We start from the raw sequence: 14,394 nt of genomic DNA, 5'->3' as shown, positions 1-14,394 counted from the left end.
AAGGACATTGGTGTCAAATCTAGACTCTTGTTCGGTTTATTCGAATTTTGTCAAACGTCGTTTTAGAAGTTAAATAAAGACATGTGCACTTAAAGGCATTTCTAATAGGCTAAGAATTAAGACCAAAGACTTTCATTGTGACTTGTCATGTATTATTGGTAGGTGTTGATTGTTGTGGACTTTGATTGTGCTTGTCGTGCTCGTCCGTTATACTTTCATAACACTTTTCAGGTGAGTTTCGTAGCCCCTCTTTTTACAAGTTTTGGGGTGGAAAGTATACTTATTTTTCAAACAGTTTTGTCGATTCCTATTTATGTTCAATATGGAGCCTGTGCATATAGAGTTACTTGTGCCATTTGATGTGCTTGATTTTGTTTATATGTGTGTGATTTATGTGTTTATTGTTGTGATTTATGGTTTGGACGTGCTTATTGTATGAGTTTGAGACTTGGACATGAGACTTGAGACTTGAACTAAGGCAGGTATCGTAAGGCCGGACTTTGAGACATTGAGACTTTGAGACATTGAGTCTTCGAGACATTGAGTCTTTGAGACATCGAGACTTTGAGACATGAGACATGAGGCATGAGACTTGAGACTTTGGACATATTATGGCATAACTGTGCTCATTATGTATTGAACTAATAATTGTTTAGACTTTAAAGAATCGACAAAAGACTTATTTCTTTGACTAGACTTTTTGACTAAAACCTACGAACTCACCAACCTTTGTGTTGACAAGTTTTAGTATACTTTTCAGGTACTCGGGCTATTCAGGGATAAGGACTTTCATGCTAGGACTGGACTTTGGAGACTAGAGCTCCTTTACTTTTGTTAGACTTTAAGGCTGCATGCCTTGGATTATTTCTTTATGGACTTGGTTATAATAAGCTATTTTAGCACTGTTATGACTTTGAACTCATGTATTTGAGAATATATTTATTATATTCTATTTCATTTAGCAGTATCTATGTAATTACATGTCGTGTTATACTTTTCATGACACCTCATGTTTCCGCCAATGGTAGGGTGTTACAGTATCATGGCTTCTTCCCTTAATATAGAGCCTTAAAGATGTACCAGATATCCTCCATACACAACAAGCATGCAAAATATTTATTTTACATGTGTCCTTTCAAGAGTATGACTAAAAGTTAGCTATTAGGATACCCGAGTATAAGCCAAATGGTGATCGATAGTAATAGTCTAGTAGAGCCCGTTCTTGTAAACGGGTTGATTTGGGCTATAAATTATGTCAAATAGGTGAAAAAATAGATTAAAGCTGAATTTAGAATGGGATAAATGGGTTAAAAGACACCCTTTTTTAATGCATACTCCTAAATCAATGGTCAGATATTGAGATCATTATTGTAATAATATACTTCTCGTGTGTGTATATATATATATATATAAATTAAAATGGACAAACATGTGCTTGATTGATGGTCAATCCAGCCATAAGAACTCCATTTAATATGATAATGTGTATTGTCATGTGTTATCCAACCCAACTGACCCTCTCATTTTCCAGCTCAAGATATTACTCCATATAATTTAAACAATCAAACGAAGTGGTAGACTCCTAAGAACAGAACTGACCTCTCCAATAACAGCAACCAAAGAACCCTACGGAATTGCAAGATTCACATGATTCAGAATCGGCTCCTTGACTCCCTGGTCACTGTTTGACCATGCATAACAGACATCTTTCATGAAAATATCCAATTCTTTGTATGATTCTGAAGAACTATCTGTCTGCAAGTGATGAGGTTCATGCTCATGACATGAAAGGAACTTGCTCAGCCGTCTTGTAGTTATGACTGCCTGCGGAGAAATTTTAACAGATGGAAAACACATTGTCTGTTAATCACCAAACTTTATCTTTGAAGCTGTCTTTGACAAGAGGGCATATGCATAACTCACGTCTATCAACCCATTAATGACCCATGGGAATGAGTTCAACGGAGATATCAAATTGTTATATAGAGCAAGACATGTAAAAACCTTCAAAATTCGACGGTAAAATTAACAGAAAATTAAAAAGTTAATAAGAAAAAACCGCAAGGAACTCCATGCGATGAAAAGACTGTTTATTATACCCTTGCTACGTTAAGTTGATTTCCCGTCATTACATAAAGTCCAAATGTAAAAAAGAGTTGGTTTTGTTGGCTCTGACTATGGGTGGCAAGGTGGACGGGTCGTGTCAAAGCATGTTCCCATCAAAACAGGTATTTTTTACAAATTGGTTTGGGGTTTACTTAAAACACTTTTTGTCCACTTCTTTTATATATAAAATGTTTTCAGTATGTTTACAATTTTCCAGGAAAGTGATTAGAAGGTTTCATGAACTCAAAATATAATCTTAGGCTTTTGACCCGTTTGACCATTATAAAACAATATGACAGTCTTCTTTTTAGTTTTGGAGCTAATTTCTTTGTTTGACCCGTTAAAGATAGCACATAACCTTAATCGACCCGTTGATATATCGATGAACTTAAATGCCATCTGTATTAATATACCTTAATGTGGAGAGTGATTCTTACTGACATATATTTGACTTCTAAGGATCATGTTTTCATCAACCAGCTAGTAAAAATAAGCTTCCAAGCATACATTTTCAAAGTTTGAATGTTTGTCCTTGTAACCCTGTCACAGTGTTACATGTCATAATGTAGACTTATAACCTAATATACAAGTCAATAAGAAAAACTTCAAGATACAATTGTCTCCAAAAGACAAGTATTAATAATACGTAACAGAGAAAATTGGTTTGGTTGCTACTAGGAAGATATTTGCAAAGGCGCGCACACCTTTCATCCTTTTGCTTCATCATGTTTGTAGTGGCACTGGCAATCCGTTTATTTACTACAAGTTTGTAACTTCATCAGTAGAAAACATAGATATATTATGTACTATAAAAAGAGAATCTCTAAAAGGAAAACAGATCAAAGGGTCGAAGTTTACCCACAATTTAATTTGAAGTGTATTAAACTCAGGCTACTAATTAGCTTAAAGTTTAAAAATTAAACTCTGTAGTGTAATCAAATATTAAATAGATCTCGATCAATTTTTTAAAAAGCAAAATGGTCTTAAGATTGTAATTTTTCTAAATCCGATTTATGGGAGCTTGTGATGGGGGAGCCCATTCCTAGCTTATCATTCCTGCAAGGATGGTGTGTCGGGATACAAGGGGTACTCTAGCTAGCTAGGTTACTCATGCATTCCGGCCAGCAGGATCATTTCAATGGAAAGGAAAGGAGAGATGAGTTGAAGGAGCTTCTTGCTAGCTTCACGTTTACAATGACGTTGTCGACACCTTGCGCTTGCTTAAGAATTGGATATGCGGGGAGTGCATGACTTTCCATGCCTTAAATCGACGGGAAAGAAGTTGTTAAATGCACCTCACGTATGTGCTGGAGGTGATATTGACTTGTTGTTGTTAGATACTTATATTAGAGGTATGTATAATTTATGTAACAAAACAAAGATATCATCATCATCATCGTCGTTGTTGTGGAATGCAGGAAGACATGAATAGTATTATTTAATGAATGATATAGTACAAAAGAAAAGCCGTAGTAGTTTAACAAATTGAGTGATGTGATCGATGGTAATAGGAGGGGGAGTATCCATGGGGTTGTTCAATCGAGAATTCCAAGGATATGGCTTTCAATCGGTTTTCATCTCTCTCTAGACCTGATCGATCAGTTAGCCTCCATCTCCTCCTCCTCCTATCTTTTCTAACATGTTTTAAATATAAACAACCCCCAATCTATGTATGTATGTATGTATGTATATGCATAATGTACATGCATAATGTGATATTGCAGAATGATGTGCGTGCTTGCGGTCATCTCCACAATCGATAGGTGAGCCGCCTATTCCTTCTTTCACTTTCATTCCTTCATTCATACCTTGTTTCTTCAATTCTTTCCTCCTTCTCCTCTACGGCTCTACCATTCTAAAATTAGTTTTGTTGCTGTATACTTAATAATTGTTTCAACTACTACTACTATATATACACACACACACTACAATTCTCATTCACTCGTTCATTCTATTAACCAATTGAATTTATTGTATTTGAAGAGTGAGGATGAAGCCTGTTGTTCCCTATATTGAATATCAACAATGTCAACCTTTCATACTCGACAACGACATAAGGATAAAAATGCTTGCCGGACGTGATCGTTATCAGAAGAAGATGCACAAGGCGATGAGGTTTCAGCCGAAATCCATAAATAAATCTGATGATCAAGGAGCTTGTTCAGAAACAAACTTCCATCAATCTGGTGACCAAAAAAGCAAAGAAATCCTTGACAACAAGGTAACGAAAACAAGATTTCCAGACTTCGTTTGGTAGGTAATAGGGGCCGAGGGATAATTCAATTGTCATATGCTTTTGTATTCAGATTTTTAGTTAATTTGCTTAATTGCTCCTTTTATGTATTTGGACTAATCGCCCCTGAAATATATATCACATGATCTTAATATCGGTTTGTCGGGTCAATAGTCTAATATCTTGTTATATGTTGGAGGATTTACATCATTTGTGTTGAAAGATTGTATTCGTTTTCCAGCTAATACGTATAATGATAAGGAATTAGATCTGAAAGCTAGGGGTGTTGCCGTGTTGGTAAATTCCTTCTGGATTGTTTTGTGGGTTGTTGGTAAAGCACACTAATTGGGAATTTGCTATAAAGATCATGTTACATATAGTGGTTTCGGTTATCTCTCTTTCAAGGTCAACATACTTTCACTTTGTATCAACATCACATTGATTCTCTTTCTTGTCATCTACATCTACATACCAATTGCTAATGGTTGGAGTAGCCCATTCTTACACATTTTATTTCTCATATTTATCAATGGGGGTCAAGAAATTGCACCTCAGATGTACAGTGTTGAATGAAGTTTGGGCCTTTGGGTGTTGTAGTGTTTGATTAATGCATTCAAGTGTTATTAGTCACCATCAAGGTTTATGTAGACAATGAATGCATTTGCATATTTTTAAATGATCTTGAAATTTCATGGAGTACTTGTTAAAACTAGTGCTCTTGAAGCCTAAGCCTTGGTTCTGGCATGTGTGTTGACCCATCAATCAATAGGTTGTGTATTAGTCCCATGATGTCCAACTAACAAATGTGTATCCTTTGTATGGATCTGTATTTTAACATCTTTCTTGAGAAAAAGATATTGTACTCACAAAAGCATTTTTATCATACCTTCATCAATTCAATCTCAGAGAGTTAGTAATTTTGAGTGTTTTCAGGTAATAAGCTTGCTGATGCATAGTCAAATGGGCAGTTCGATATAGAAGGGTGCCATTTGGCTGAACCTTGATTATGCTGTTTAAACCACACAATTAGACTGATTAATAATATTGGTGATCTTGACACTTTGCCATTTTGTAGTTGTTATTTTCTTTCGCCCAAGGAAAATGTCAAAATGGATATTTGACTAAATCATTCAACCCAATTTGCTTGCATACTTCACCATATGACACTTGGAGAGAAGTACATAATATTATTAAATTAGAGAGTACTACATAATGTAAATGTTAACACAAGAAAGGGAAAAAAAACTTATTAGTTTAATACACAACCAACTGGTTATAGAAAAACACTCGAGTTTGAAGTTAGCTGCACATTTTTCGCATTAAGTGTCCCAGGTGAAAAAAAGAAGTTGGTGGATTATTTACAATGTGCAGTCTTATTTTGTATTACAATTTGGAGAGTGTTGTTTATGATGCCATACTTATGTCCAAGAACATACATGACGCCACATTTGCATACATCCAATCATAACAAAGCAAAATGTTCAAAAGATTAGATAATACCTTCCATTAGCGCCTGCAATATATATAATTTTATAGTAAAGGCAACTGTTGACCATTTTTGAATATACAAGGACAGAAGAACTAAACCAAGAAAAAGACTTAACAACTTATGTTATTGTGTGTATCTTGCATGAAAGTAAACTCTCTGCAATTTCTTCCATGGCAGAATTCTCCTATGAGAAGCATGAGCTCGGTGGCTCATCCTTTACCCATCGCCCTCACCACACAACGCCATCGCATTCCTACCAATCAACCCCTCTCTCGCTCTACAGCCCTCAGACATCCCCATTTCCAACTTCACAAAGAACACGTTATACCCGTGTACCTCCCACTACCCCTTTTGCTTCTGACCATGACCAGTCATGGCAAGCCGAAATATCATGGCAGGTTGAGCCCACTGGCCGGATAGACAGCAATGGCAGTTCTCTTGGTGCTGCATTAAGCCCATGGACTGGACAAGCAGCACCATCACGGACACCCTCCCCAGCCCCTTCTCCAGGCAGACGTGTGTTTCGTCAGTCAGCTAAAGACTACTATCTTTCTGGTGGTGATATAAAGTTTCGTAACTTTACTAACCCGTATTATGAATATTCAAATGTGTTGTCTCCTGGCAGAATCGAGCTTCAAAGCCATGTTGCGGATCATCAACCACAGAGTAGTTCCTTTAATGGTGGTTATATCAAGTCTCCAACTTTTGCCAAAATGGGAACTAGCAGCACTCCTAGGAAAAGCAATCTTTCGAACTCAGATATAGAAGATGAAATAATAACAAACATACAAGATCCCCGATGGTGGTCTGTTTCTCGTGCTTATGTTGATGGTCACAATAGTCATCTTAATGGGATTTCATTTAGAAGTCATGATCATCATCATAGTCTCCATAGTTACAGTGAGGATAGTGGACATTTTTCTCATATTCCTCAATATCTTCAAAGTTATGATGTACAAGGAAAAGAGTTTGATGAGGACGAAGATGAAGATGAGGCCCCGCCACCGAAAACTATAGGGATTTTTGGATTATTTAAGTTTTCGACGAAATTAGATATGTTTCTTGTAATAATAGGTTGCATTGGTGCTTTGATAAATGGAGGATCTCTACCATGGTATTCTTATCTTTTTGGAAACTTTGTCAACCAGATTGCTTTAGACAATGACAAAGATCAGATGATGAAAGATGTCAGAAAGGTAATTCTTTATTATGTAAATGGCAAGTAATTACTTTCTTTAAACTTCTATTCTAGATAACCAGTATTTTATAAATCTTATTCTCACGAGTTCGTATAACTTTTTTGTTTAATCTTGTTCTCTTTCTGGTACACAAACAATAGGTATGTGTGCTTATGGCAGGATTGGCAGGAATAGTTGTAATTGGAGCCTACTTACGTAAGCTAATAGTCTATCCTTTTCTTAGCAAGTAAAATTTGTAATACTGCTGCTAATGAATAATGATCATTATGATTAACAGAGATGGCTTGTTGGCGATTGGTGGGGGAGCGATCGGCTCATAGAATAAGAACCAAGTACTTAAGGTCAGTTTTAAGGCAGGATGTCAGCTTCTTTGACACAGAAATTAGTACGAGTGATATCATACATGGAATCTCAAGTGATGTTGCTCAAATTCAAGAAGTTATGGGAGACAAGGTATTTGTTTGTTGCCTTTTTTAAGAGGGGAAGAAAAACAGGACTTATGTAACCAGTTTGTTAGTTCTAATTGTTGTATAACATGTTGCTTTTTCTGGATACAGATGGCACACTTTATATATCACATATTCACATTCATTTGTGGCTACACGGTTGGCTTCTTAAAATCTTGGAAGGTTTCTCTTGCGGTTTTGGCTGTCACTCCATTAACAATGTTCTGTGGCATCGCTTATAAGGCAGTCTATGTTGGCCTTGCCACAAAAGAAGTGGTAAGGAGTGATAAAAGAACCATTAATTGCAGATTAATTTTGAAGACCTTAGTAAAGTTTATAGTTTGTCAATGTTACTTTTTTCATTGGTTATTTACAGAATTCTTACAAGAAAGGTGGTAATATAGCAGAACAAGCGATAAGTTCAATTAGAACCGTATTTTCTTTCGTCGCAGAAGAGAACTTAGCAGCTAGATATGATGCAATATTGGATGAATCGGTCCCTGTTGGAAAGAAACTTGGTTTTGCAAAGGGTATAGGAATTGGGGTAATATACCTAGTTACATATTCAACATGGGCATTAGCTTTCTGGTATGGATCAATTTTGGTATCGAGAAACGAACTATCTGGTGGTGCAGCCATTGCTTGCTTCTTTGGAGTGAATGTTGGTGGCAGGTAACTAACAATATAATTGCCAAGAAATAAGTTAGTTAACGGCTCAAATAGAAAATGAAGCATATGATTTGTGCAGGGGTTTGGCATTATCGTTATCATATTTTGCGCAATTTGCCCAAGGGACTGTAGCAGCTAGTAGAGTGTTCGAGGTTATAGACAGGATCCCAGCCATTGATCCTTATAGTACCATGGGGAGAAAACCCGAGACTGTCTTTGGTAAAGTGGAGTTAAAAGGTGTTTCTTTTGCTTACCCGTCTCGCCCAAGTGTCCCAATTCTCAGTTCCCTCAATTTGGTAATACCATCCCAAAAAACTTCAGCACTAGTTGGTGCAAGCGGAGCCGGAAAGTCAACCATTTTTGCCCTCTTGGAGCGGTTCTATGATCCTATTGAGGGTAAACTTTCTTCTGCCCAATCCTTAACTTTGGACCAAAAGTTTCTTTTGTATGTAATCTGGTTATATAAATGATAGGCTTTATTTTGCTGGATGGTCAAGATATAAAGAGTTTACAAGTGAAGTGGCTAAGAAGTCAAATGGGTATGGTGGGTCAAGAGCCCGTTCTCTTTGCAGACACCATTCTTGAAAATATTCTGATGGGTAAGGAGAATGCCACCAAGAAAGAGGCAATCACTGCTTGCATTGCCGTAAATGCACACAAGTTCATAAGTGATCTACCACTAGGATATGACACTCAGGTTCAGAATCTTTACTGATGAAAAATATCAGTTAATTAAGTACATTTAGGTCAATGATAACTTCAATACTTGTTACTTTATATAACAGGTAGGAGATAAAGGTATCCAGTTATCAGGGGGTCAAAAACAACGAATTGCCCTTGCTCGTGCAATGATTAAAGACCCCAAGATCCTTCTTTTGGATGAACCCACAAGTGCTTTAGACCCAAAATCTGAGTCACTTGTTCAAGATGCTATAGATAAAATCTCAAAAGGGAGAACTACAATTGTGATTGCTCATAGGCTAGCAACTGTCAAGAATGCTGAAACAATTGTTATTCTAGAGGAAGGATCCGTTGTTGAAATAGGTGACCATAATCAGCTCATGGCACGAGAAGGAGCTTACTTTGCTTTGATCAAACTTGCATCCGAAGCTGTATCTTCCAACCCGATAACTGAAAAGGGTAATTTTGGTACAAACTACGAAACTTCTGGTGCTTATGATTTATTGAGATCAAATCATGTATATGAGATATCCATGTCTGGATACATGAAATCAGTTCATGATGCAAACCAAGAAGTGACACAAAAAGAAACCGAAAAGAGGTCATACACGATTTCTCAAATATGGAAGTTACAGAAACCAGAGGCTGGTCTTCTGTTTGTTGGCATAATCTTTGGTATGCTGGCAGGTGCTATTCTCTCCCTATTCCCATTGGTTTTAGGCCAAGCACTTGTATACTATTTTGATACAGACAAGTCTAAACTAAAGAAAGATGTCGGGTACCTCTGTTTAGCACTAGTTGGGCTTGGGTTAGGGTGCATTCTCACCATGACTGGTCAACAAGGTTTCTGCGGTTGGGCTGGTACAATACTTACCAAACGAGTTCGTGCTTTCCTCTTCCGTTCTATACTAAAACAGGAGCCCGGGTGGTTTGACTCAGACCTCAACTCACCCGGATCACTTGTAACAAAACTATCCATTGACTGCATGAGTTTCAGGTCAGTTTTAGGCGATAGATATTCTGTCCTATTCATGGGTTTAAGCTCAGCCGCAGTTGGCCTTAGTGTCTCCTTGTATCTAGAATGGAGGCTAGCCCTTTTAGCTACTATTTTAACCCCTTTCACACTTGGAGCTAGCTACTTCAGCTTGATCATCAACCTCGGTTCAAAAGTAGATAACGGCTCTTACGACAAAGCCAGTGCAATAGCTTCAGGAGCAGTATCAAACATTAGAACAGTAGCAACATTATCTACCCAAGAAAAGATAGTACATTCTTTTGACCAATCTTTATTAAAACCGAAATCAACTTCTATAAAAAGATCCCAAATCACCGGTATATCGTTAGGGTTCTCTCAAGGTGCAATGTATTCAGCTTACACCCTAGTTTTATTTTTTGGTGCTTACCTTGTTAAAGAAGACTATACAAGATTTGGTGACGTGTACAAGATTTTCTTGATTCTTGTTTTGAGCTCGTTTTCGGTCGGTCAACTGGCTGGGCTGGCTCCAGATACATCGATGGCATCAACTGCAATACCTGCAGTTTTTGAAATCTTGAACAGGAAGCCGTTGATACAAGGAAAAGGGAAAAAGATGGACAGATCAAAAGATTGTGATATAGAGTTCAAGATGGTGACTTTTGCGTACCCATCAAGGCCTGATGTGATGGTGTTGAGGGATTTTAGTTTGAAGGTGAAAAGTGGGACCATGGTGGCAGTGGTTGGAGGTAGTGGTTCTGGGAAGTCAACGGTGGTGTGGTTGACTCAAAGATTCTATGATCCTATTAACGGAAAAGTGTTGATGGGTGGGATGGATTTGAGGGATCTTGATGTGAAATGGCTGAGACTCCAAACAGCTTTGGTTGGTCAAGAACCGGCATTGTTTGCTGGCACCATTAGAGAAAATATCAGATTTGGGAATCTGAAGGCATCATGGTCAGAGATTGAAGAAGCTGCTAAAGAAGCCTACATTCATAGTTTCATCAGTGGGCTCCCTCAAGGTTATGATACAGAGGTACGTAATATATATGCACATAAATCTTAGATGTTTTCAGGTTAGTATCCTTAATTGATATGGTTACCGGTGAAAAGGGGATACCCGGTCATTGAGATGCCGTAAAAAAACTAGATGGTATATTACATGTTTGTGCAATTAATTAGTCATGTATAAATAAAGATTGCAACTTGATTAATTTATAGGTTGGTGAAAGTGGGATTCAGCTATCAGGAGGTCAGAAACAGAGGATAGCAATAGCAAGGGCTATAGTGAAGAAATCAAAGGTGTTGTTACTGGATGAAGCAACTAGCGCATTGGATATGGAATCTGAAAAGCAGATTCAAGAAGCGCTCAGGAAGATCACCAAACGTACCACAACCATCGTGGTGGCTCACCGCCTCTCCACCATTAGAGAAGCCAGCTTTATAGCCGTGGTCCAAGACGGTAAGGTGTCTGAATATGGAACCCATGACACACTTATGGCCAACCATGTGGATGGTGTTTATGCTAGCCTTGCACGCTCCGAAATGGAAGCTAATGTTTTTGCTTAATTAGTAAACTTTCATTTATTTATATTAGAACACTAATGTGTATTGTAAATAACCTTATGATCGAGCTATTCACATCCTTAAACATTTGAGGTTTTTTAAAGTCAGATATTCACACATTATCACTACATAACATTTAGGCCACTAAAAGTTGAGCTATTCACACCTTGGTGGTGGTTGGTTGTACAATATGGGTCAACTCGATATTATCATTTTTAAATACCATTAATAATTAATGATCTTTGCTTATTATAATGAAACAATATAATTGTGTTTTAGATTATGATTAAGTCGAGACATTGTGGTTGGCACTCCAACAAAATAAAACATTATGATTAGCACGTTGCAATTTCATTGACACTTTAATGGAGCCATTTGCGCTTCCCCTAAAGAGACAGCTGACCATGGTTGCAACTTTACCAAATTAGGCCAAATCCATCAAATCATACCCTCAAGGCTTGATCATCAAGCAAGGGTATACTCGTCATTTCACATGTTGAAAAAAAAGTTCTTGCTACTGGTAGAAAGGTGCTGTCTTTGCTTAAAAGCCAAGTTAAAAGTGCTTTATGGAAATGTGCCATAATTTGCCTACACTAGAATGCCAAATAGATTCTGGTTTTTCTGTTCTTTACTTTCATATCATAATAATTTTGAATAGTTTATTTCTACATTCTTCCAAACAAAACAAAAAAAAATGGCATCTCTTACACCAGGGCTGCTTTTGAAACTACTCAGAACTATTAACTCGAACGTAAGAGTTCGCGGTGAACATCGATCGATCCTCTTGCAAGTGATCAGCATTGTGCCAGCCTTGAATGGGTCCGAACTATGGCCAAACCATGGGTTCTTCATCAAAATTTCAGACTCTTCTCATTCCACGTATGCATCTCTTTTAAAAGATGACAACGAGCTCATTTTGAACAATAAATTGCAAATAGGCCAATTCTTTTGGGTCGATAGAATGGATGTTGGCACACCGGTTCCAATTTTGGTCGGAGTTAGGCCTGTTCCTGGCCGACATTCGTTTGTTGGGAACCCAAAAGATTTGATGCAGATGTTAGAGCCATCTGAAGCTAAAAAGCCGAGTGAATTGGAGGAATTTAAACAAGAGAGTACAAAAAAGAAAATTGTGATCAAAGAAGAAAAAGTTACAGTTGCTTCAAGGTATATGCAAGGAGTTTTGTCAAGAAGTGATGGTCCAAAGAAGGATGAAAATGAGAGAAATGGCACAATCAAAGGCAGACAACATGAGATAATTAAAGATCAAGTACAGTTAAATTTTTATCAATTCAAATCCTTGTACTTTGTAACATTATATATATTATAGTTCTTTGATCACATTGCAGGCACAATTAAAATCAAGCTTAAATAAGTCTTCTGATGCAGTAAGACCGCGGGTAGGTGGTGAACCATTGACTACTAAGCAAGAAAACATCAAATCAAATTCGGTGCAAAGAAGAAGAGATAAAAATCATTCCTCTGAGATACTTTCATGGTCTTCCTTGCCTCCTAAACTGCTAAATCATGGCAAGGTATGTTAACGGTTTGGGAACGAAGGAATGGGAATGGAATTGATAGAAGGCATTTGGTTTGAGGTTATCGGTTATTTTGAAATGCGTTACACTTACAAACAGTTTACAAGAAAGCCTGGCATGTGGGATAGTCTAATAATTAATTAACAAATTTCTCTAACTAACAAAGAGAGAAAGAAGAAGTTAATCTGAAAGGTGGCACACGTCTTTGTAAATTATTTGTAAATTTGAATACTAATCATTTTCAATTCCTTAAAACTTATTAACAAAATGAGGAGCTGTTTATATCTACCTTATGGGGTGGGTTAATGATTTGATTTCCATATCTGATGTGCTAATATATAATATAATGTGATTTCTCTAAATTAATTTATTAGGGAATGATAAGAAGAAGAAACTTAGCTTCTCTAGCCGCAGCAGAAGCTCAAAAGGAAGCCATTACAGCAGCAAATCTTGTCAAATGTCTCGGGTAAGTAAGTTGGATTATACACAAGAATAGACGAATGTACATCAAGAGAAGTAAAATATTAATCTGACATTTTTTGAATTGGTTACAATATACTACTCCAGAATATTTGGTGAACTCTGCTCATCCGCGTCACACACAAAGCCCCATGAGTCCCTGACCAAGTTCTTTACACTTTACGGGATGATAGAACAAGAAAATGTCCCCATCAAATTAGATGGATATGATGATCATCAGCAGTTGTCATGTAGCTCACCGACACCAGAAAATAATAAGGGCAAATCTGGAAAGAAGACAGGGTGTGGTCGAGGTACAAGTACAAAAAGGACTTCTTCATTGGAGCTAATTAGTGTTGCTGACAAACTAGAATGGGCAAATGGAGATGGATTAAGACAAGGGAAAGAGCTCAGAGAAGTCCTGCTAGACGAAACGCAGACTTGGTTTCTAGATTTCTTGGAAAAGGCTCTGGATGTCGGGTTTCAAATGAGAAACCATGAATCGGTCGTCAAAGCAGGGAAAGGTAAAAGTAGTAGTCAACATAATAAAGCAGAGCCGAAAAGTCAGATTGCAGTGACATTATCTCAGCTGAAGCATGCAAATGAATGGCTGGATAAAATAAGAAGCAAAATGGTCGTCATAGAAAACAAAGGAGGATCAGTTGTTGTGGAAACTATCGACCGTCTAAAGCAAAAAATATACGCCTGTTTGCTGGTTCATGTGGACTCGGCTGCATTTGCTCTAGATCAAACCAAATCAGATCGCCGTGTATGATATTGGATCACCTTTATTAATTTAATTATTCACCTATTTATATTTACATATATATATCATGAACTCTTGACCATATGTTTTACCAAAGTTCAAGAATCATGACTATATATATTATGTGAATCTTTTGTACGGATAGTAATTATTTTAAGGCCGGATTAAGGTGTTTTTGGCATTTTGCCAGATATTTTGTAAAAGTAGTATAGCGGGTGTTTACTTTTACAAAACTAATTGTCACAACCCGCTATAATACTTTTACAAAATTT

General features: G+C 37.2%; 2 protein-coding genes across 2 annotated transcripts; both read left to right on the top strand.

Annotated features, from left to right (window-relative positions):
* The first annotated feature begins 5,998 nt into the window (after window positions 1-5,998).
* LOC122606484 (ABC transporter B family member 19-like) lies at window positions 5,999-11,365 on the top strand. The gene is made up of 9 exons (XM_043779333.1): window positions 5,999-7,024; window positions 7,168-7,222; window positions 7,305-7,480; window positions 7,585-7,749; window positions 7,850-8,145; window positions 8,222-8,538; window positions 8,616-8,839; window positions 8,928-10,832; window positions 11,018-11,365. Exons 1-9 carry the CDS (start codon window positions 5,999-6,001, stop codon window positions 11,363-11,365), a joined length of 4,512 nt encoding a protein of 1,503 aa, XP_043635268.1.
* A 691-nt stretch (window positions 11,366-12,056) lies between these two features.
* LOC122607157 lies at window positions 12,057-14,320 on the top strand. The gene is made up of 4 exons (XM_043780081.1): window positions 12,057-12,629; window positions 12,709-12,894; window positions 13,272-13,363; window positions 13,465-14,320. The coding sequence occupies exons 1-4, from the start codon at window positions 12,057-12,059 to the stop codon at window positions 14,129-14,131; spliced, it is 1,518 nt and encodes a 505-aa protein (XP_043636016.1). The 3' UTR covers window positions 14,132-14,320.
* The last annotated feature ends 74 nt before the right edge of the window (window positions 14,321-14,394 follow it).

The sequence above is a fragment of the Erigeron canadensis genome, chromosome 7, assembly GCF_010389155.1.
Source record: "Erigeron canadensis isolate Cc75 chromosome 7, C_canadensis_v1, whole genome shotgun sequence".
Classification (NCBI taxonomy): Eukaryota; Viridiplantae; Streptophyta; class Magnoliopsida; order Asterales; family Asteraceae; genus Erigeron; species Erigeron canadensis.
Note: the sequence above shows the minus strand (reverse complement) of the source record. Positions and strands in the feature narration are given on the sequence as shown.